Source organism: Pongo abelii, chromosome 11 (genome assembly GCF_028885655.2).
Source record: "Pongo abelii isolate AG06213 chromosome 11, NHGRI_mPonAbe1-v2.0_pri, whole genome shotgun sequence".
NCBI classification, from domain to species: Eukaryota; Metazoa; Chordata; class Mammalia; order Primates; family Hominidae; genus Pongo; species Pongo abelii.
The window spans coordinates 60,189,432-60,213,154 of NC_071996.2; the positions used below are offsets into that span (position 1 = coordinate 60,189,432).

General features: G+C 38.4%; 1 protein-coding gene across 5 annotated transcripts in view; it reads right to left on the bottom strand.

The window, feature by feature from the left end:
• Positions 1 to 14,690: 14,690 nt before the first annotated feature.
• Positions 14,691 to 23,723, bottom strand: part of ACVR1 (activin A receptor type 1) — a 141,123-nt gene continuing 132,090 nt past the window's right edge. For all 5 annotated transcript variants that reach the window (XM_002812500.6, XM_024243732.3, XM_024243733.3 and 2 more), the window contains 2 exons: positions 16,692 to 16,822; positions 14,691 to 15,911 (listed from right to left, as the gene is read on the bottom strand). In XM_002812500.6, the coding sequence (XP_002812546.1) occupies positions 15,777 to 15,911; positions 16,692 to 16,822 (266 nt within the window). In that variant the 3' untranslated portion in view covers positions 14,691 to 15,776. The remainder of the gene's footprint in view (positions 15,912 to 16,691; positions 16,823 to 23,723) is intronic.

Consider the following 23,723-nt stretch of genomic DNA (forward strand, 5'->3'; position numbering starts at 1 on the left):
AATATGTGAGATGAAAAATACATTAAATGAGATTAATGGCAAATTGGACATAGCAGAAGAAAAACATTAATGAACTTGAAAACACAGCAATAAAAAAAAATCCAAAATAAAATAGAGGGAAAAGAGACTTTTTTTTTTTAAAAAAAAAAGGTCAGATAATCAGTGAACTGTGGAAAAACTTCAAGCAGCCTAATATCTGTGCTCCCTAATGAAAGTCCCCAAAAGAAAGAAGATGGAAAACAAAAAAGATTTTTGAAGAAATAAAAATGTTCCAAATTTGATAAAGACTTATACTCCCAGTTCCAAAAATATCAAACACCAACTACAAGAAAAATGAAAGAAAAAAAAACTCCAAAACACTGACACCAAGGCACAACATAATCAAATTATCAAAAACAGTGAAAGAAACACACTCTTAAAAGCAGTCACAAGAGGGAGAAAAAGATATGCTACATAGAAAGAAAGACAAATAAGAATGGCAGCAGATTTCTCACAGGAAACAATGCAAATGAAAAAACAGTGGAACAACATATTTAAAGTACTGAAAGAAAAACTGTTAACCAAAAACACTATACTCAGTGAAAACATTTTTTTTTTTTCAAAACTGGAGCTTTCAGACTTACATAACCTGGAAGAATTCATTAGCAGATGCACACTACAAGAAATGTTAAAGGAGGAAGGAAAATGACACGAGATGAAAGTATGGATCTACACAAAGGAAAAAGAGCACTGGATATGGTAGCTACAAGGGTGAGTACATAAGATTTCAAAATTAGCATTTAAACTATTAAAACTTACCATCCAGCCTCTCTGGGTAACTAGGAATTATCTGGATGAGTTCTTTTTTCTCAGCTTCTCACACCATCTCAGAAAAAAAGAAGTAGAAGAACAAAGGTCTGGAAGACTGATAGGTAGCATAAAACCCACATGCCCTTGTCTTTTCAATAAAACAGAAAAAATTTCAACATGGAGTCTTAACTTTATAAATAAGGGTTATGTTTTAATAAGACATGAGTCACTATGCAGTCAGATTTTACATTTAAACTGACTTTTAAGAAGCTGCCCACTTTCTGGAGGGTTTCAGGTATGCCTTGTTACTCTTCCCAGAAAATTATATTTTCCTCTTGCTCAGGTTCTTATTTTAGGGTTATCAAATCATCCTTTGTCATTCATTTTCCAAAAATCTTATGTCTGTATTATCCACATCCAAATCTATTTTATAAACAAAAAATTTTAGCCTCTTGTTGAACAACCAACTATAGACAATCTAGAATTATTAAACGCATGGTTTTCTCATAGAAAAAAAAAACAAAAACCAAAAACCATTCATGAGGATTCCCGAGGATTTCTTTGGGTCCCCTCCAACCCCCAGAAATAGCCAGAATCACATTATAGAAATAATCCTTGCCATCTGGATGCAGGAAATTGCATCTTTCGGTCTAACCTCTGTTATCATAGCTCCCTTCAAACTTTCCCAGTCTATCCTGAGTTCTACAAATTACAAAATGACAAATGTAAAGGAACCATCGTTTGACAGACAGGAAAGTACATTTTTTAAGCACTCAGGCTTTGGACTCAAACTGACCCAGGTAGTGAAGGCTCAGCTCAGCCATTTAGTAAAAGTATAATCTTCAGCAAGTTCCTAACCTCTCTGAATTTGTTTTTCCTGTGTAACAGAGGACAGATGGGAATTCATGAGAATCAAATTAGAAAGCCTAAAGTGCACTCACAGTTCCTACCATATGGTAAGTACCCAATAAATGGCCACTATTACCATATTCCTGCTCAAACAATGTCCAAACTCCTAACCCTAGCATATCTTTCTTTTGAACCAAGACAAAGCCATACTTGATCATATCTGACAAATCACAACTTAAATTTTTTTATATCATGTGACATTTATAATATGCTCCATTCGAAAGGCAACTTTGGTGGAGTGAGGTAAATAGTGTATGTGTATGATATACTCTAAAAAGTGTAGGGACCAGGCACGGTGGCTCACACCTATAATCTCAGCACTTTGGGAGGCTGAAGTGGGAAGATCACTAGAGGTCAGGAGTTCAAGACCAGCCTGGCCAACATGGTGATATCCCATCTTTACTAAAAATACAAAAATTAGCTGGGCATGGTGGCACAAACCTGTAATCCCAGCTACTTGGGAGGTTGAGGCACTAGAATCCCTTGAACCTAGAAGGTGGAGGTTGCAGTGATCTGAGATCACGACACTGCACTCCAGCCTGGGCAATATAGTGAGACTTTGACTCTAAATAAATAAATAAATAAATAAATAAAGTCTTGGGTCAGCATTATTTACAATAGCCCAAATGAGGAAACAATGCAAAAATCTATCCACAGAATGACTACACAAAATATGGTATACACATACAATGGAATATTGTTCAGCCACAAAAAGGAAGAAAACTCTGACATATGCTATAGCATGGATGAATTTATGTTAACACTATGCTAACTGAAATAAGCCAGTCACAAAAAGATGCTGTATGATTCCACTTACGTGAGATACCTATAGTAGTCAAATTCATAAAAACAGTAAAAGTAGAATGGTGGTTGCCAGGGACTAGGGGATAGAAGGAAATGAAGAATTGTTGTTTAATGAGTATCGAGTTTCAGTTTTTCAAGATAAAAGGAGTTCTGGATATTGGTTTCATAACAATATGAATGTATTTAACACTACTGAACTGTACAATTAAAAATGATTAAGACAGCAACTTTTATGTTACATATATTTTACCACAATTTTTAAAAAAGGAATATATCCATGACCTAGATGAACCTTGAAACATTGTTAAATGAAATAAGCCAGACACAAAAGGGCAAATATTGTATAATTCCACTTATATGAGGTACCCAGTATAGTCAAATTCATAGAAACAAAGTAGAATAGTGGTTCTGGGGGTAAGAGGAGGGGGAATGGTGAATTATTTTTTAATGAGTAGTTTCTCTTTGGAATACAAACATTCTGGAAATAATAGCAGTGGTTACACAACATAGAGAATGTACTTACTGCCACTGAAATATACACTTACAAAGAGTTAAAATGGTATATATTATGATATACATATTTTACCACCATAAAAAAAGCATATGAATTTTTTTCCATTTTCTAACCAAAAGGATGCTTATAATAGAGGAAGTTTAGGTGTTATATGTTTTACATCTAGTGCTTTGTCTTTTCTAATTTTACATGTTGATCTACATACAGGGTACACATTTACATTTTTATTAAATTCTTAGCACCTTCCCCAATTTTGCCCTTTTAGAGAGTGCTCAATAATAAATTACACCTAATGGCATTTCCCCCTTTTCCTGGCCAAACAGCAGCACAAAAATAAATTTAGGCTGTTTTCTTAAGATGCGTTTATTTTTGCATATTATTAGATTGTGCCTATAGAACTTTTTGCTAGAGTCTTTACAGAGATGGATCCAGTGGCAAGGACAGAACAGATTTCTTCATAAGAAGATACTTTGCTAATGAAGATTTAGGAAGCAAGCACATTCACTAATGCAGAGAAATAATACGAGAGAACAAAGTTTACTCCTTCCTTCTTGATCAAACAGACATTCATCTCTTGTGTCTGCAACAGCTGGAAGTGAAGCTAGAGAAAAACTAAAAAAAAAAAGTCAAAATGAGTCAGCAAATCCCAAGAAGGCAGCTGCTTTCCTGCAGGCAGTTGCTTGCAGAGATCCTCTGAGTATCTCATGACCTTGACCACCCAACCACAGTGGCATGAAGTCCTTTGCAGTTCTTCAGAGTCCTTCATACTTCTTCAAAGTACAGTTATAGTTCTTCTAAGAACCAAATGAAAAATTCATTCAACTGCTATACTGTAAGAAATATAAGACACAAAGGATAAGAGAGGGAACAGGATTTTATGAGTCATGATGGTCGTCGAAGAGTACGATTTCTTTCTTCAGATGCTCTATGCCAATCACAGTAATCAAAACAAATGGATTGGTGGTGGAGATTATGTTATATTTGGTTTCCTGACTGTTTGGTTTAAAAATCTGCTACTGGGAGGTATAGCAGTTAAGGGTCACTTAGACTCAAAGATTGGCTGTATGTCAGATTTCTGTATTTTATAGGCCTCTTTCTGCAGATGAAGCCTCAATGTAGTTTCTGTGGAGTTAATCAGGCCCCTAACTGAACTTCAGAGATACTGCATCAATACCCAGTTGGGTATACAATTTTTCCCTGTATTTTTCTAGCTTACTTCTAGTCATTAAGCATAAACTCTCTACCCTTGCTGGCTTTCTCTAACTCCACCTCATCTGCTTTTCAACCTCATTATAGTCACCCTCACATTTTCATTCCTCTCCCAAGCCTCTGGGGCTCTATATTTGTTCTTCCTTCTTTCTCGAATCCGTTGAGCTCTTCCATATAGTTTGTTTACTCACAGCCCTGCTCAAAAATCACTGCCTTGACCAATTACTGTCAATTTACACTGTTATACTGCCATATATGCAATGTCTCTCCATTTTTAAAAATCTACCATTGAGCAACAAAAGATTGATGTCACTAAATTCAACTTAGGCTCAATTTCTGACAGTGGACTGACATACTGGTTAACTCATAGGGATTATTTTCTCTGGACCTGAATTTTTACATTTTTATAAGGATAGAGATCATCTTCTGTTACAAACATCCTGGGCAATGAAAATGTTAATTCCAATAAACAATTTTCAACCCATCCAGGGAAAAAGAAAAAACAACTTCTGCCATGTGGGTGACAAATGGAATGCTAGCACTGCAAAAGACCTTAAGCTACATCACTTCTCACTCAAACTTTTCACTTGACTGAATAGAGACACGAAGAGAAGTCAAGTGCCTTATCCATGTAAGTAATCTGGCAAGGAAATACTTGAACTTGAATTTCCTTATTCCACCTAATGTTCTTTCCCTACCACTTGTTCCAAAATGAATGTGGATGGCAACCACTTTCTCTGAATCACTAAAGTGAGTCAAAAATTACAATCTCCCAGGCTCTAGCCAGAATTACATATCTGGCATTATTATCAAAGAATCCATATTTTTAGGTCCTTAGTTCCAGAGAATCCTGATGTGCAGCTAAGATTCTAACTACGCCCTCCCGACTGCCTGGGATCTGAATTAGTTGACCCAGTGACGATGAGAAAGAGTCCTCAAAAGGCAGGCTCTGGGGTCCATACATCACAGAGGTGTACAAGATGATCCATTGGGGGATGGGAAGAAATTTTTTTATATATATTATATATATTATTATATATATATATATAGAAAAAAGATTTTAAGCATTACTAATATTAATTCAGGGGTAGGCACTGATAGCCTTACTGTGTCATATATCAGACAAAATAAAGGGTGATCCCCAATGTAGAAGAGCTAACAGAGTAACCCTCCCCAAAGCACTGTTTGCTTTCAATGTATTCAAACAAATTGCTCTGAAGTTTAATTCAGTTATGAGGAGTTGTGAAGTATGTATTTATCTCTGGTCAAATTAGCCATCACAGAATGACAACTGGCTTAAAAAGACTGATAGAAGGAAACTGCAGGTTAAATGTAATACTAGTCATGCCAGTAAAACTGAACAAGAACATTGCAAAACTGACACTTTTCCTATTTTAGTTTGAGCTATGCATGAGTCACATTATCAGGTAAAAGCATGATTACCAAATAAGATTAAACAAGCTAGCCAAGAGGGAAAACCTACAAACAAACAAACACACAAAAACTATCCAGATGACTTTTAAACATAGGTAGATACACACTATTTTTAATAATAAACCTGAACATAACTCTTTTTTCCAATCAGCTTTCTAGTGTCTTACCCTTAAATATGAATGAACAGTCAAGGATCTTCATCTAGTTATGGAATTCCTCTCATGAGGAACACAGAAACTAAAATAAACAGATAAAGGGGAAAAAAGAATAATCCTGAAGAAGCCTGAAGAAGTGGAAACAGAAAAGGAATTAAAGAAGACTTTAAAAAAATCTGTGACATTCTCAGAGGGATACAAGAAGATGTAGCATCCTGTACAAGAACAAGAATCTTTTTTTAAAAAGTACTTTCACAGCTGGACATGGTGGCTCACAGCTATAATCCCAGCACTTTGGGAGGCCAAGGTAGGAGAACTGCACGAGACTAGGAGTTTGAGACCAGCCTGGACAAGATGGCAACACCCCATCTCTACAAAAAATACAAAAAATCAGCTGAGTGTGGTGGTGCATGCCAGTAGTCCCAGTTACGCCAGGCTGAGGTGGGAGGATCACTAGAGCCTGGGTGGTTGAGGCTGTAGTGAGCCGTGATCATACCACTACACTCCAGCCTGGATCACAGACTGAGACCCCATCTCTAAAAATAATAAAAATGAAAATAATAAAAGTAAAATAAGGAGGTCCTTTCACAACTTTTGGAAATTAAAATATTGAGAAATCACATACTAGGAAATAACATATATATTATCAAATATACAATAATAATGTCATAAGGTAAAACTTTATTTAATGTCATAAGAATTACTAAGTGCCAGGCACTGTCCCAAACACTTTACAGATATTAACTCATGCAATCCTCACAACAAATCTATGAAATAAGTACTATTCTATAATTACCCTCCATTTTAAAGAGGAAGAAACTAAAAGCTTAAAGAAGTAAAGTGACTTGCCCAAAGTTAGACAGCTACTAAGCAGCAGGACTAGGACTATAATTGCACCATTGTTTGGTAGCCAATGTTCTTAATCTTTATGCTATACTGCAAAGATAAAGATCTGGAAAACAAAAGAGAAGAGATTTTCTAAAGATTAGAAGATCAGCCCAGAAGGTCCAACATCCAAATAACAGGAGTTCCAGATTGAGAGAACTAGGGCTCTTTCAAAGAAAAACATCCTACAAATTCTGCTGAGAAAAGATACGTCACTTGTAGGGATTTGATAATCAGATACACAAGACTTCAACATCAACAGAGAAAGCTGGGTGATACAGTGATATCTTCTAAATTTTAAGAGAAAAGTCCAATCTAGAATTCTATATCCCAGTGGGGATACAGAACTAATTAGTTGTGAAGGTAGAATAAAGACATTTTCAGATCTGAAAGGTCACAAAGGATCTTACTGGAAGATGCACTTCAATAAAACAACAGAGTAAATGATAAGGAAGATACCAGAAACCAGGGTTCCTACATAAAACAAACTAGGGGAACTGTTTGGAAAGTGTTTGGCCAGGAATTAATGATAGTGCACTAAAAACTTAGCAACTGCAAATAAAAGAAAATGGTTGAATGCAGGGAAGACAAAATGCCTGTATAGGAAAGGAAATGTAATCACTAGTGAATTAATATTTACTTGGTGACAATAAAATAAACAGCAGACATTGACTTAACTCACGATTATACTCTGTAAAGCTATATGAAGGAAGAGATTTTTACTTGTTTTGCTCACTGCTTTTTTCTTGGCAATCAGAGCTGTGCCAAGCACACAGTAGGTGCTCAATAAGTATATGTTGAATTTAAGAATAAATACAACGAGTCTATAAGAGGGAGGATGTATATATGTGTGTAGGATGAGGGTGAGTAAATGATGGTAAAAGAGCTCCATTAATGTTTACAACTCACAAAAAAAACAATAAATAGACAGGCAAATATGCTATTTTGAAAATCAAAGCAAAGACCAGTAGAGATCATTCAAAAAACAGAAAATGTTCCAGGTGCCACTGGGGTAGAGAATAAAATACCTAGGAATACAACCTGCAAGGGATGTGAAAGACCTCTTCAAGGAGAACTACAAACCACTGCTCAAAGAAATAAGAGAGAACACAAACAAATGAGAAAACATTCCATGCTCATGGATAGAATCAATATTGTGAAAATGGCCATACTGCCCAAAGTAACTTATAGATTCAATGCTTTCCCCTTCAAACTATCATTGACTTTCTAGACAAAATCAGAAAAAACTACTTTAAATTTCATGTGGAACCAAAAAAGAGCCTGTATAGCCAAGACAATCCTAAGCAAAAATAACAAAGCTGGAGGCATCATGGTACCTGACTTCAAACTATAAGAAAAGGCTACAGTTATCAAAACAGCTACAGTACCAAAACAGGTACCAAAACAGCTTTATAGACCAACAGAGAAGAACAGACGCCTCAGAAATAACGCCACACGTCTACAACCATCTGATCTTTCACAAACCTGACAAAAACAAGCAATGGGGAAAGGATTCCCTATTTAAAAAATGGTGTTGGGAAAACTGGCTAGCCATATGCAGAAAACTGAAACTGGACCCCTTCCTTACACCTTATACAAAAATTAACTGAAGATAGATTAAAGACTTAAATGGAAGACCTAAAACCATAAAAACCCTAGAAGAAAACCTAGGCAATACCATTTAGGACACAGGCATGGGCAAAGACTTCATGCCTAAAACACCAAAAGCAATGGCAACAAAAGCCAAAATTGACAAATGGGATCTAATTAAACTAAAGAGCTTCTGCACAGCAAAGGAAAACTATCAAGAGTGAACAGGCACCCTATAGAATGGGAGAAAATTTTTGCAATCTATACATCTAACAAAGGGCTAATATCCAGAATCTACAAGGAACTTAAACAAATTTACAAGAAAAAAACAACCTCATAAAAAAGTGGGCAAAGGATATAAGCAGACACTTCTCAAAAGAAGACATTTATGCAGCCAACAAACATATGAAAAAAAGGTCATCATCACCGGTCATTAAAGAAATGCAAATCAAAACCACAATGAGATACCATCTCATGCCAGTTAGAATGGCCATCATTAAAAAGTTAGGAAACAACAGATGCTGGAGAGGATGTGGAGAAATATGAACACTTTTACACTGTTCGTGGGAGTGTAAACTAGTTCAACCATTGTGGAAGATAGTGAGGTGATTCCTCAAGGATCTAGAACCAGAAATACCATTTGACCCAGCAATCCCATTACTGGGTATATACCAAAAGGATTATAAATCATTCTACTATAAAGACACATGCACACGTATGTTTATTGCAGCACTATTCACAATAGCAAAGACTTGGAACCAACCCGAATGCCCATCAATGATAGACTGGATAAAGAAAATGTGGCACATATACACCATGGAATACCATGCAGCCATAAAAAAAAGGATGAGTTCATGTCCTTTGCAGGGACCTGGATGAAGCTGGAAACCATCATTCTCAGCAAACTAACACAGGAACAGAAAACTAAGCACCGTATGTTCTCACTCATAATCGGAAGTTGAATAATGAGAATACCTGGACACACAGGGAGCGGAACATCACACACCGGGGCCTGTTGCGGGATGGGCAGCTGGGGGAGGGATAGCATTAGGAGAAATACCTAATGTAGATGACAAGTTGATGAGTGCAGCAAACCACCATGGCACGTGTATACCTATGTAACAAACCTGCATGTTCTGCACATGTATCCCAGAACTTAAAGTATAATTAAAAAAAAAAAATAGAAAATGGTTGCTACTGGGGAAGGGGAAAATGAAAGCAGAAAATAGCCCAGAATTGCTGGTTTTTATTATAAACCTGGTAGAACACTATAGACCACCTGACATCCCAAATCAGCACAATACTCCCATTAATTTCAATCTTCCAAAATACATTCTCATTTTAGAAAGATGGAAACTACAAAAAAAAATGAAGAAATAACACAGAGCAACACCACTCAGAGATAATCATGTTAAATATTTTGGTATAAATGGATACCTTTTTCTAGGCATTTTTTCAACAACTGACTTCCTATCTGGCATGTAAATTGGTATCCTGAATTCATTTATAAAAACACTGAAACTAAATAAGAGGAAAAGATCATTTGCTGGAAAAAGAAAGCCAACCTCTTCCAACTCATAACACAGCAATTCAGTATGCATATTCTATTGAAAAGAAGTCGATAACATTTTCACACAAAAAAAATTAGGAAAAAATGTGTAATCTCTTTTAACAAACAGCAGCATATGGCATATTAATTAAGAGTTCAGGTGCTAGAATAGTCTACCTGGGCTCAAATCCCAACTCAACTGTATTTTTGGTTGTGTGACAGACACTATTATAACCTCCACAAACCTCAGTTTCTCTAAATGTAAAATAAAAATAATAATAGTATCAACCTCCTAATATTTCTATGAGGAGTACCTGTTCAACAGTAAGCAAATAACCCAGCATGTAGTAAATGCTCAGTAAACATTAGCATTGTAATTATTATGATTAATAACTATCTAATGGGTGAGACACAACAAAAATATGTAAGACCAGCAGAATAAACAAAGGGATTTAACAAAGCCAAACGCAAAGGGTCACCAGTGTGAGAGGAAGGACAGGACAGAAGCCTCTCTTCTCTGGTATTTGACACTAAAATTTGTCAAATAAGTGAATCATGGATGCACTTTAAATTCCAAGCGGAGGAGTTTCCGAGCAATTTCAGTGACCTCATCCAATAAGAGAGAGTTGCATGGAGAGGGTAACAGTTATTCAGAGCGATTCGGCTAATGGAAACTGTCAAAATGATAGTGCAGCAGGTCACACTCTAGAGTATAGGTCTTGCACAATAGGACACTCCTCCAAAATGTGAATTCATTAGGTTTTGAAATACAGCTGACCCTTAAACAGCATGGGTTTAACTACACGGGTCCACTTATATTCGCAAATTCAATCAAAAACTCAGTATTCGCAGGATGTAAAACCTGCATATAGGCAAGGCCAACGTTTCCTATGCAAGGGTTCTGCAAGGCCAACTGTGGGACTTGAGTGTGCATGAATTGGTGTCCTGGGACCAATCCCCTGCATATACCGAGGGATAAGTCTACTGTGTCCTGGGTCCCTGGCAGAGGGAGAATAAGAGTCAGAATGCCTGGGACCCAAAGAAGTCCTCACATATAACACAGGCCTATAGAGATTGAGAGAGTCCTTCAGGGCATTCCAATTTCAGTGAAGAAATTATTTTGGGATGGGGTGAGAGGCAACAGGAAGATCATCCCTTCTTGTTGGGGAGCAAATATTCTAGAAAAAAAAGAGATTTGCCCAGGACTTGTGTCACTTGATCTTCCTGTGAAATATAAACACATTAAGAAATAAAACAACAAATGTCGGGCCAAATGCCCTTTATTTTCTTAGTCCTTCTCCTAGGGAAATATATAAACTGAAAGGCAAGGGTGGGGATAGAGGTGAAGGAGTCACAGGTAACTGAGAGAGCTCTAGCCTAAAAACGTAGTAATTATCTGGTTTTAGTTCTGCTACTAATAAGCTGAACAATCACACTTCATCACTGCAGCGCTTTCTGGTGTGTAAATTGGAGATATAACATCTGTTCTACCTACCTTAATGAATATCACAAAAGAGATAATGAATGGGATAATGCTTCCATCAGTCCAAGTCCAGTCAGGATACTACATCAGTTTTTTGTTTTTCAGTAGAGAGAATAGTTGACTAGGAATAACAAATTATTAGTTACATAACAGAAAAGGCCAAAAAGACATTAAAGTGGCATGGAGATAGCCGGGCATAGAGGTGCACGCCTGTAGTGCCAGCTACTTGGGAGGCTGAGATGGGAGGATTACTTGATCCCAGTTTGAAGCTGCAGTGAGCCGTGATTGCACCACTGCACTCCAGCCTGGGTAAAAGAGTGAGACCCCCTTCTCAAAAACAAAAACAAAAAGTACCACAGAGGAATCAACTAGAGACAGCAGCTTGGTATGGTTGTGTCCCCATGCAAATCTCATCTTGAATTGTAGTTTCCATAACAATTGCAATCCCCATGTGTCATGGGAGGAACCCGGTGGGAGGTAATTGAATCATGGGAGTGGTTTCCCTCACGCTATTCTCATGACAGTAAGTTCTCACAAGATCTGATGGTTTTATAAGAGGCTCCCCACTTTGCTCAGTTCTCATTCTTCTCCCTGCCACCATGTGAAGAAGGATGTGTTTGCTTCCCCTTCTGCCATGATTGTAAGTTTCATGAGGCCTCCCCAGCCATGCTGAACTGTGAGTCAATTAAACCTCTTTCCTTTATAAATTATCCAGTCTCGGGTATATCCTTATAGCAGCATGAGAACAGACTAATATACAGCTACACCAAGGCTAAAGGAACAAAGGGAAGTGGTTGGAATTACCAGAACTTTGAGGTTTAAAGGGGAGCACCCAGAGAGCTAATCCTTGGGCCTCTGAGGAGGAGGTCCTGTTGAGCTGGTACTGGTATCTCTGAGTTTGAAGGCAGGGCAGCCCTCTGAGGTGTGAACCCTGGTCAGTTGATACTGGCATCTCTGAGGTAAGGGCACAATAAAGGTGCTTCTGCAAACTTCAGAACAACTGCAAACTAGATTCACCTACTGCTACTGCAAAAAATGGCTGCTGCCAGGGTTAAGAAAGGAGGCTGGTCATCCCATTACTGGGTATATACTCAAAGGACTATAAATCATGCTGCTATAAAGACACATGCACACGTATGTTTATTGCGGCATTATTCACAATAGCAAAGACTTGGAACCAACCCAAATGTCCAACAATGATAGACTGGATTAAGAAAATGTGGCACATATACACCATGGAATACTATGCAGCCATAAAAAATGATGAGTTCACGTCCTTTGTAGGGACATGGATGAAATTGGAAATCATCATTCTCAGTAAACTATCGCAAGAACAAAAAACCAAACACCGCATATTCTCACTCATAGGTGGGAATTGAACAATGAGAACACATGGACACAGGAAGGGGAACATCACACTTCGGGGACTGTTGTGGGGTGGGGGGAGGGGGGAGGGATAGCACTGGGAGATATACCTAATGCTAGATGACGAGTTGGTGGGTGCAGCGCACCAGCATGGCACATGTATACATATGTAACTTACCTGGACGTTGCGCACATGTACCATAGAGCCTAAAGTATAATAATAATAATAATAATAATAATAAAAAGAAAAAAAAAAAAAGGAAAGGAGGCTGGTGTGAGGCTGACAGAATAGGAAGCAGGATGGAAGGGCCAAGTCTCTTCAAAAAGACTCGCTTGAGGGGAATGGTAAGAGCTCTTTAAATAGAATCAGTTATTCACTCTCTCCCATTTGTGTCTTTGTTCTGCTGAAATATGCATAATACTCAACAGAAAGACTAAAATGAAAAGGAAGGACATACTAAGTACTGTTGAAGATGGAGACTAAAATGAAAAGGAAGAACATACTAAGTACTGTTGAAGATGCAGAACCAGAACTCTCATAGGCAGCTAATGGGAATAAACACTCAATAAGATGTTTGTTTGTGAAGAAGATGGTTTGGTAACATCTACTAAAGCCTAGCATACACTGGACCCTATTACCCAGAGAGTGCACTCCTGCATGCACACTTCTGGTATGATTCCATTTATAAAGTCTTCAGTAAGAAATGAATATGATCAATGCTTTTAGAAGTCAGGAAGGTGGTTACTCTTGGGGTTGGAGAGTGAGGTAGCAGCAAGAGGGAGACTTCTGGCATGCTCTGCTTCCTCATCTGGGTGCTGCTTCCATGGATGTAATAAATTCATAAAAATTCATCAGGTTGTACACTTTTATATATGTATACTTTGATGTATGTAATATTTTAATAAAAGTTAAATGTAACGCCATTCCATTTCTGGGCATATACCGAAGAGAACGGAAAGCAAGAACTCAAAGAGACATTTGCACACTCATGTTCATGGCGGCATTATTCACAAAAGCCAAAAGATGGAAGCAATTCAAGTGTCCCTCAGTGGATGGATGGATAAACAGTTTGTATATACAAATGTGGAGTATTATTCAGCCTGAAAAAGGAAGGAAATTAAACACATGCTACAACATGAATGAACCTTGAAGATATAATGTTAAGTAAAATAAACCAGTCTCACAAAAGGACAAATACTACATGATTCCATGAGGTGCTTAGAGTAATCAAACTCACAGAGACACACAGTAGAATAATGGTTGCCAGGGACCAAGGAGGGAGGAATGGGGAGTTATTGTCTGACAGATATAGTTTCAGTTTCACGTGAGTTCTGTGGATGGATGGATGGATGATGGTGATAGTAGCACAAGGTGAATGTACTTAACATACACTTAAAAATTAGTAAATTTTATGTTATCTGTAACACAAATTAAAATTTTAATTTTTAATTTTAAAAATGTGATTCTAATATATACCCTCCAAGTAAATACATCCTAATGAAGTTATTAACTTACCTCTGGAAGACATTCCGGCATGTTCACACCTCTTCTCTTATTGGGCTACTGTTAACTCTACCTTTTTTAACCTTGTGTACAAGAAGTGAAAAAACCAAGAACGGACTCTCTCAAGCAGCAAGGGCGGATGCATAAGACCACTTTACATTCACGTGGAACCTTTCACTCAACAAAATGCTTTAACATCCTCCTTCCCGTTTACACTCACAACACCCCCCTGTGAGAAAGCCAGGTCAGAGAGATCTGTTACCCTCACCTTACAGCTGGAGAAACTGACTGAAAAAAAAAAATCACAGCCAAAGGAAGAAACAAATTTTCTTATACCAAATTTAAGCTGTAAGACATCCTTATGATGTCTTACATAAGTTCATGAGTAGATTTAAAAAGCAAATTCAATTTACAAATTAGTTTTGCGCTTCTATTGCTCCCATAAGAAAATGCGTAATGTTACACAGATCTTTTTTATATTTTGAAAAACAATTTCACTGTTTGACTTGAAAACAGTTTATTTAATTTATACAAATAACTACTAAATACAAAAAGTAGATTAAAACAAAATAGTTATTTTTTTCTGGCAGAGTTTAAATGCACATAATGGATAATTCTGAAGAAAATGCATTTTCCCCGTAGTGTTCAGGACTAAAATTCTACTGAAATCTTTGCTTCTAAATCAGTAATATATTCGGTGGTGTCACGTGGGTAATGGCTAAATACGTTCTGCATATGAACTGAAAAAAAGTTACAGTCTACACACATACAAATGTGAAGCACTTAAAATGTGAATTTAACTGATAATAAAAGAAAATGTCCATTTTAGAGTATAGTGTTAAAAACATTTCTGTAATAAAATCATAAGACCACATAAAAATAAGCTTTAACATATGCACGAAGCAGTTTTGTAAAAACTACCAAGTGCACAAGTAATAAATAATTTGCAAAGTTGTGTATAAACAATTCCTAATGTTCGGCATCGTTGTAAACATCAGCACATGTGTAAAATGCAGCAAAGTCTGACATTACATTTTGTTTTGCCAAATTGAATTCCTATTATCCAAAGACAGACCAGTGGAGTACGCAGCCAACATTTTGGCAAGTTGGGTCTTTAAAATTAAGAGTAACAGTGCAAGTAAGGAATGCAAAGAATTCCTAGTGCAATAAAGAAGAGAAGCACAGGCAATATTGCTGATTAAAAATTCACCACCTCCTTGAGTTTCCCGTGGGGAGTGTCTAGGAGACTTGTGAAAGCTATGCAAAGCCACTGTCTTAATGCCCAGATCTCTTTTAGGATTTCTCTGTGTTCCTCCAGTCCCTACCTTTGCAACAGTGTCTGTCCAACATTAGTCTCTGCAGTGTGAACAGTTCGTGAAATGCCCAGTTCACAGTCATCGAGCGAGGTTAGGGTGGTTTTGATGTCTCCCCAACACATGGCTGAGTACGATGGTCTGCCTTGTCAAAGCAGCCATTTGGGGAGGGAGACAGATGGATTCTGTTCTGACAACCAGTCAGGCCAGCATTAGGTCCCAGCTGGACAATGACAACAACGTCAAATCTTCCTTCTTGACACTATGAAAATGTCAACAGTCAGTTTTCAATTTGTCAAGGGAATTATCAATTTTGGTCAAAGTCTTTTTGATACGCAGTGCTGTGAGTCTTGCGGATGGATTTTGATACCAGCATTCTTTCATTAGCTTGGCCAGAGAGGTTAATGTCTGAGGAGAGAAAGAACAAACACCACAATGACAAACTGGCTTTTTAGTGGCCCTGGAAGCTGGGCTGATATCATGTCTACTATTCTGAAGCACTCACAGGTCTTGTGAAATTAGAGTTATGTTACTGTCATCTTCTTAAGCAAATATTCAAGCTTTAACCACTGATAAAGAGGCCACTCTTAAGAGTTTCATGAACTCTGTCCTTTGGACCCTTAATGCTACCAATTTACTTTATCAGGTAAATGACATAGGCCAGATTGGACCCCTTAATGATTTTATGGGTGCTAAAAGCAGAAATACTAACCCAGAGATAATCCTGAAATTTCCATATAGGGTAATTTCTCATTGTTTTATATCTGCTACTACTTATGAGTAGCAATACAGGATCTTCAGCATTCAACAGCTTGTGTTTGGGATTTCAGATATACAGAGATGGAAAGGAGGTTAAAAGCTTCACTTAAAGTCTCTTGGTTTATACACGTAGTCTTAGGGCTAACAGCAGTAGTCATGAGTCTCCCAATTCCTGGAGCTGCATATTCACAGAAATTCTTACAAATATTGTCATTCACTAGCAACCCCTATCAGATATGGCTTCTTCAAGAATGGGAGTATTTTTCCGAACTTACTCTTCTAGATCTAAACCCTTCTACATAAAATAGGAAGAGAAAACAACAGATACACGGGACAGATCACTCAGATGCGATACCAGTTGAAACTCAAAGGGAAACAAATAGCAAACAATGGAAAAGAGCTCTAAAACTGAGAAACTGGCATTCTTACCGGGTCTGAGAACCATCTGTTGGGTATGTTTGGCCTTTGTTGATCCACACAGACTACCTTCCTCATATCTTCAAAACTTGGGTCATTGGGAACCACATCATAGAACGGTGGCTTGTAATCCTCCACTATACCTGCACACAAGGACAAGAATTGTGTTGGGTTAGCAAGAGAGTACAGGTTGCCCCAAGGTTTCATTGATGGGTGTCACAGGTTATAATGTGATAGAAGAAAACACTAATCACCTTCCTTATACCTCAGGGCAGTCCTGGAAGCTAGAGGTAGGTCCTAAAGTAGGTGGGAGAAAAAGGCAGTAAATATACACCCTGCACGGTATTGGAAGAAGGATAATTTGCTAGAAGGAAATATGTGAAAACTTCTCATGTAATCATAACTATTAGCAAAATTCTCCAACAGTGTATATTAACAGCTCTGTAATGCCCAACAGGGCACTGGAGACATAGAACAAAAATTCCTTTGGTGATCAAAAACACCCAAGCTACCTATGGAAAGTACATGAATCTAGTGGTTTCAAACCATAAATAGAAATAAAAAGTTGTCCACAAACTAGAACTAGGGAGTAATAAACCAAGACCATCATCAAAATACCCCTTTTTTTGTTACAGAAGTATTTTGTTAAGAAAAACATTGTTATAAATTAATCTCTTCCATTAGGAGGGATGCAAATAATATAATAGGAAATACTCATTTCCTCATTCATTCATTCTACATGTACTGAGTACCCTCTAACTGCAGGCACAGCTGTCTGACTGATGGCTCTATTATTTACTGTCATATTGAAGGCACAAAATAAAATGTAAAGAGGATAGCCATGTGGGAAGGCAGAGGAAAAGAAGGATAAATAATGAACTCTTCCTCTGCCCAAAAGCAAATATGAACAGTAGCTAATTTCAGCTTCTGCCCCTGCATGATTTCCAATGGCCTGGAAACCTTTTCTTTTCCAGCAGAATTATATCAACTCTTTAAACAGAAAAATTTTTAACTTCATCATTTGGAATTAGAAAATGGATTCTTCCCCTTCATAGAAATAAAACCAAGACATCTATTATTTCCTTTCCTCAACAAAGGGTTCAAACAATGAGGTAATAACTTGGTTTACTGCTCTCTTTTCTTCCTCCAGGTGACTTTCTTCTATTCCTAAATACCTAAGAAGTTGTTGGAGGGGACAGAAGGAGACTGTGAGGAAAGTTGTAATTCAGTTGTTCTAGTTCCTACAAGCCACCTGAAAAGCTTCAATTCCCTTTTCATTTATCATACAAATTACTCAACAGTGGGAATCCATCCTTACAAATTCCATACAAATACAAACCACTTATGCAAAAGATTAGATATGATAAGGAGCATCTTTTCAAGAAATGCTACAGATCTTTTTAAAACTTCACAAATTTGGCTAAATAAAGGTTTATATTTGAGATGGAAACTAGTCTAAATTATATTTTTTAAAAATCTAGGCCGGGCGTGGTCGTTCACGCCTGTAATCTCAGCACTTTGGGAGGTCGTGGTGGGTGGACCACTTGAGGTCAGTGTTCGAGACAAGCCTGGGCAACACGGCAAGACCCTGTCTCTACTAAAAATACAAAAATTAGCCGGGTGTGTTGGCGTGTGCCTGTAGTTCCAGCTAACACAGGAGGCTGAGGCACAAGATTTGCTTGAACCCGGGAGGTGGATGTTGCAATGAGCCAAGATCGCACCACTGCACTCCAGCCTGGGTGACAGAGTGAGATTCTGTCTCAAAAAAAAAAAAACAAACAAAAAAAACAAACTAGTTAATTCCAAATAACTTACCCACATTGTGTAACTGCATTTGAAATGCATATCAGTCAGTGGATTAAAACCTTTCCTGGCAAATCATAAACATCATATTGGGTATAAACTGCTACTCTCAGAAATCTTGGAATACCTCATCTTAGAGGCCCTTCTTCTCCTGTAAGGATCCCAGGAAACATTCAAACAAAAATCTTTTAATTATTTTCAGTACTAACAGACACCATCTAAAATAGAGCTGAACATGGACCTAGAGAGATATTTTATGCGTTTTCTAGGGTCACAAGAATTCACAGAAAACAGTAAGACATGTGCCCTTCACCATCTCTCAATTTTTCTGAAAGAGAATATATTTAATAGCCTGGCTTAATATTTAAAAATCTAGCATAACAGCCGTCTTTTTGGAGTAATTTACCTGTTGAGCTTAGAAAGGGTTATGTGAATGTGAACAGTAATACAAAGTTGAAGTTTTCTATAAATGCAAAAGAAAACAAAGCACGGCTGGATTTTTAAAACATGAGATCTGGTGATACCAAACAATGAATTTCACTATACAAAGCTGAAGTTTGCCCTTGTGTTTCCGTTTCCCAAGTTTCAATTTCATCAAATGTCCCCATGTTGTAATAAAAGGAGTCAAGTATTTTTAAAAGACCATTTAATTGATTATCCCTGGGATTTAGTTAAGCCTCTTTTTCCTCAATTATTGGCCAACTGTTGATTGTTTTCACCTGACGCTGGCCATGCTTCTCCAAAATAAAATAAACCTGGGATTAAGCTCTAACAGTCACTACGAACTCCCTCTGATCAAGGAAAGCAATAAATCAGTTGAAAGTGCATTACTGCTATGGTAGGATGCCATATTAAATGCTGAGAGTGATAAAAATATAAGACATGCTCTTGTTTTCCAAGGAAATCAAAATCTAGTGGAAGAGCAGGACAAGTCTCTCAATTTTTTTTTCCCTGAGACAATGGAAATCTTGTCAAAAAGAACCTCAAAATCTTTTTTCACCCATTTACTTTGTATCTTGAAAGGCAAAACTATATTAGAAATTCTCATTCTACTTTCACTTGTGAGATCCTAAATTGACTCAATGGCCATTTTGATTAGCTGGGTGTGCCCGAGGCTGTGCTTGGCAGGAGGGATAAAAGATGAAAAAACAGTGGCTCACGCCTGTAATCCCAGCACTTTGGGAGGCTGAGGTGGGCAGATCACGAGGTCAAGAGATCAAGACCATCCTGGTAACATGGTGAAACCCCGTCTCTACTAAAAATACAAAAATTAGCTTGGTGTGGTGGTGTGCACTTGTAGTCCAGGCAACTTGGGAGGCTGAGGCAGGAGAATCGCTTGAACCCGGGAGGCGTAGGTTGCAGTAAGCCGAGATAGCGCCACTGCACTATAGCCTGGTGACAGAGCGAGACTGTCTCCAAAAAAAAAAAAAAAAAAAAAAAAAGAAGAAGAAGAAGAAAAGAAAAAGATGCAGTGTTGGTAATGAGGAGCAGAATAATGAGAAAGGTGAAAGAAAAAAAATTACAGACTAGCTTTAGGGGGAAGAGCACAGAGAAGAGAGTGGGGAGGGACAGTGGCACTTGGCAGTGGTCAGAGGAGAAAACACCTCCATGGTATCACAAGTCCCCATATATAAACTGGGTGCCGTGGAAGCACAGGTAAGCCTTCCAGGAGGGAAGTGGGGCATGGGCAGAATAGAAAGATCAAGAGTTTGCAAGGCAGAAAAGATGACAGGGAAGAGAAACCCCTACGGAGTGGGTGCATTCCAGGCAGAGGGAGGCTATGGGGCAAGGACAGGAACTGACAAACCATCCTCTGATGTTGGAGAGATGGAGAGAAGTTCTCTGGGGCTGAAATGGGTGCATGTGGTGGCAGGAGAGCCAGGGGAAAAGAAGGGGACAGGAGGTGAGGCCAGACTGCGAGGTGACGCATGCTGTCAAGGTAGGAAATGACTGATTTACAACAGTGCCTCATTTCTGCCAGAAAGCGATAATCAGCATAGCCAGGCAAAAAAGTGAACTCTAAGTCCTTTAGAGGCAGCACCCAAGAAGTTACTGCCAAATCGTGAGCCAGCAAAGAGCACAGCATGAATTCAGGCAAATAACTAAAAATACAAAGCACTTCAAGTGCCATATGAGCAGTACAAACAACAAACGACACAGGAAGGCAGGGGAAGAGGCACTCTTAAATGGTGTCCAGGGACGGAACAGACTGAGCCAGGCCTCGCCTCCCATGTAAGGCGGCCAGCGTGACTCAAAGGGCCACGAGAAAGAAATAAAAAACATTATTCATAACCTACTCCCCCACAACTTTTGGCAGGGGTGTCTGATTTATACAATAGTTTTTTCCTGGGCATATGTCTAGTTGAAAGTTTTCTCTTTTTGGGGTAAGCCTATCTTCATCAACCAATATCCCTCCCATAAGTTTGCTATATGGCTCTGAGTAAACCCTTTAGCTGCCAGGCCTTAGTTTTCCAATACCTTTAAAGCACACACCACAAAGCCAACGTGCAGATCAAATATGTCCTAAACATGCACTTTGAAAAGCATGAAACGCCAGTAGCCTCTCAAATGTCCAGAAACAAGTCCTTCCTCAAGATCTTTCCCCCGAGGTCTTGAACTAGACACCCATCTTCTTTCCGCTTGACAGCTGCATGTGGGACCCGCAGGTCTCTCTGCATCTGTCCTCCCCTGCCAACCTCCACCCTATCCCACTGCCCTCAGTGAGATCTGTAGGAGAAAGCTGAAAAAGGAGCTCACCATGCCCCTCCTCTGCATGTATTCTATCAGTGCCGTCCATGGGAGCCCACTCCTTCCCCACCAAAGTCCATTCCCCACCACTGTCCTTCATCATCAAAATTACTGGACATCAGCCACACCAGAATTACTTGTAGTTCCATCAATAGGGCACCTTTATGGGATCCTTCAGCTCTACCTTTTGTCTGGCATACCAATTGTCATCGTGGTCAAGTTTTATTTCTCATTCCCACCTGCACCTCACATCCTCCCAAGCTTGTCCAACTATGTTCTTATTCAACCCACGGATGACTCAATTCATGCTTCTCACCTTCTGAGAAGACTGTCCCAACCTGCTACCACAACACAGGGGCCTAGACAAAGTTCAGTGCCCTCACCCCCATACTCAGTCACCTTCCTATATACCTCAACCACAGCGGCTTGATCTATTTATTTATAAGAATTTGACTCTTCAACAAGAATGTGAGCACCTTTAAATCGGATATTCTGGGGATTTTTTGCCCAAGTGCTTCCCCAGAGCCTAACACAACACCTAGTGTATTACAGACACTAGATACACAAATAAATGTTGATTATATATGTCCACAATCCTTTTTCAAAACTCTCAAGGTTAGATGCATTTGCCAAATTTGGAACTTTTTACATTTAATAAAGGTAATAGCATACCCTATATTTTATGTAACATCCCCAGCAAAGTCTGAGGAGTATCCCCATGACCAAATATATTTCTTCAGCAAAATATATGACCAGTCACACTAGATGGAATAAATAGAGGTTATACACTGACACATGTCCATTCAGGTCACGTTTGACTATCACATGAGTTCAGGTCAAGTGTTCTGTCAAATAAGTTATGAAAAAGCTTTCGAGTTTCAAAGTTTTGGGGACTTCTAAGTTGCAGATAAGAAACTGTGGACCTGGCTATGCTTTGAATTATCCAAAGGTAAGGGAAAGAGGAACTGATGGGATGTTAGAGCCATGAGAATTCCATCCTTCCTTTCCTTCAAAAGAAATTGAGGACCACATTGGAAAAAGTACTTTTCAAGTTCACAGCTAATTAATGGCAAAGTTAAATTAGAATCAAATTTTCTGTTTATATTCTAGAATTCTCCCTAACAAGCCACCCATGGGATAATAAAAGACATTTCTCTCTCTCCTTACATCTCATGCCACAGTGTGCCTGCTTCTCATTACAAACTCTCTTCATAATCCTCCAACTTGGGTAGTCACATCAGATATCCAGGTAATGAGGACAGAGTCTCTGGCATGTATATCCATACAAAGAGCTATTTTTAACAATTAACTCCTACAGAAGCACTGAAATCCTTCAGAGGACAGAACATTAGAAGTAAAGCTATTTTAGAGCGGGAAAAAAAGAAAATGGCCCATATTTGGCATCTGAGAGCACTATAAGTGAATACGGTGTTTCCTTCAGGTGTGGCACGTGAGAAAATTTGATGTGGTTCATGGACTAAACTTTTTCATCTCATTAGTTACATATTTATTTTCATAGTTGTCTTCCATTTTATGCCATGTGATACTGATTTTCCATTTCCAGCAGTGATAATAATTTCCTTTCAAACAAAATTAACTTCGAAAAGAGTTAGCCAATTTGAAGGAAAAGATTCTGTAAATGATGGCACAAAGTAGCATTTGGATATGGAAAAAAATGATGAGGGTAGTATGAATGAATTGGGAAACACTGAGTTCACAGAAAGGCATCATTCTTCCTGGTGAGACATGATTCAAAAAGGTATATCCAATATTTGTGTTACTTCACCTAACATACCTCACAAGAGGGCTTCGAGATATTTCTCATGCCATGGCACAGATAAAACATGACTAATGAATAAATGGATGAGGCTGTTCATGGCAGAGGGGATGACAGCCCGAGTTCTGGCCCCTTGGCCCGGCCGCACTGCCAGAGGGTTATGAGAATCAGTACCTCAGGCATTCCTGTAACTCATGGCAGGCACTTCTTCCTGAAAGCAGGAGTTGGAAAGACAGCCTTGTCCCATGCTGGGTAAAGTACATGCTGTGACAGCTGTGTCCTGCCCCTCTAGCCCATTGTAATTCATGGGCTTACGGAACCATGTACATTACTCAAAGTCCAAACTAACTGCGTTCTCAGGAATCTGTTAAAATTATAAAATTAATTTCTATTGTTGGAATTCTCATCGATATAACACAGCAAAAGTAAATGGTTTATAGATTACTGTGTAGTTGGACCCTACTAAAAACATGTGTCAATATCACTGTAAGTTGTCAAAGGAGAGGGCAAAAAGCCTAGAGATGCTGCATGGCTATTCCCTGGGTTAAACTATGAACAAGACAGCCTTAGAGCTTGCATACCTCCAAAATCGAGAAAGAGAGGAGCACCACAAGAGTTCCAAACATTTGGTAGCTATGAAGAAAGGCTTCTTCAGAAAAATGTATCATTCACTGAATGTTGTGGCTGTTATAAGGTTTAGGATACAGATATTTGTC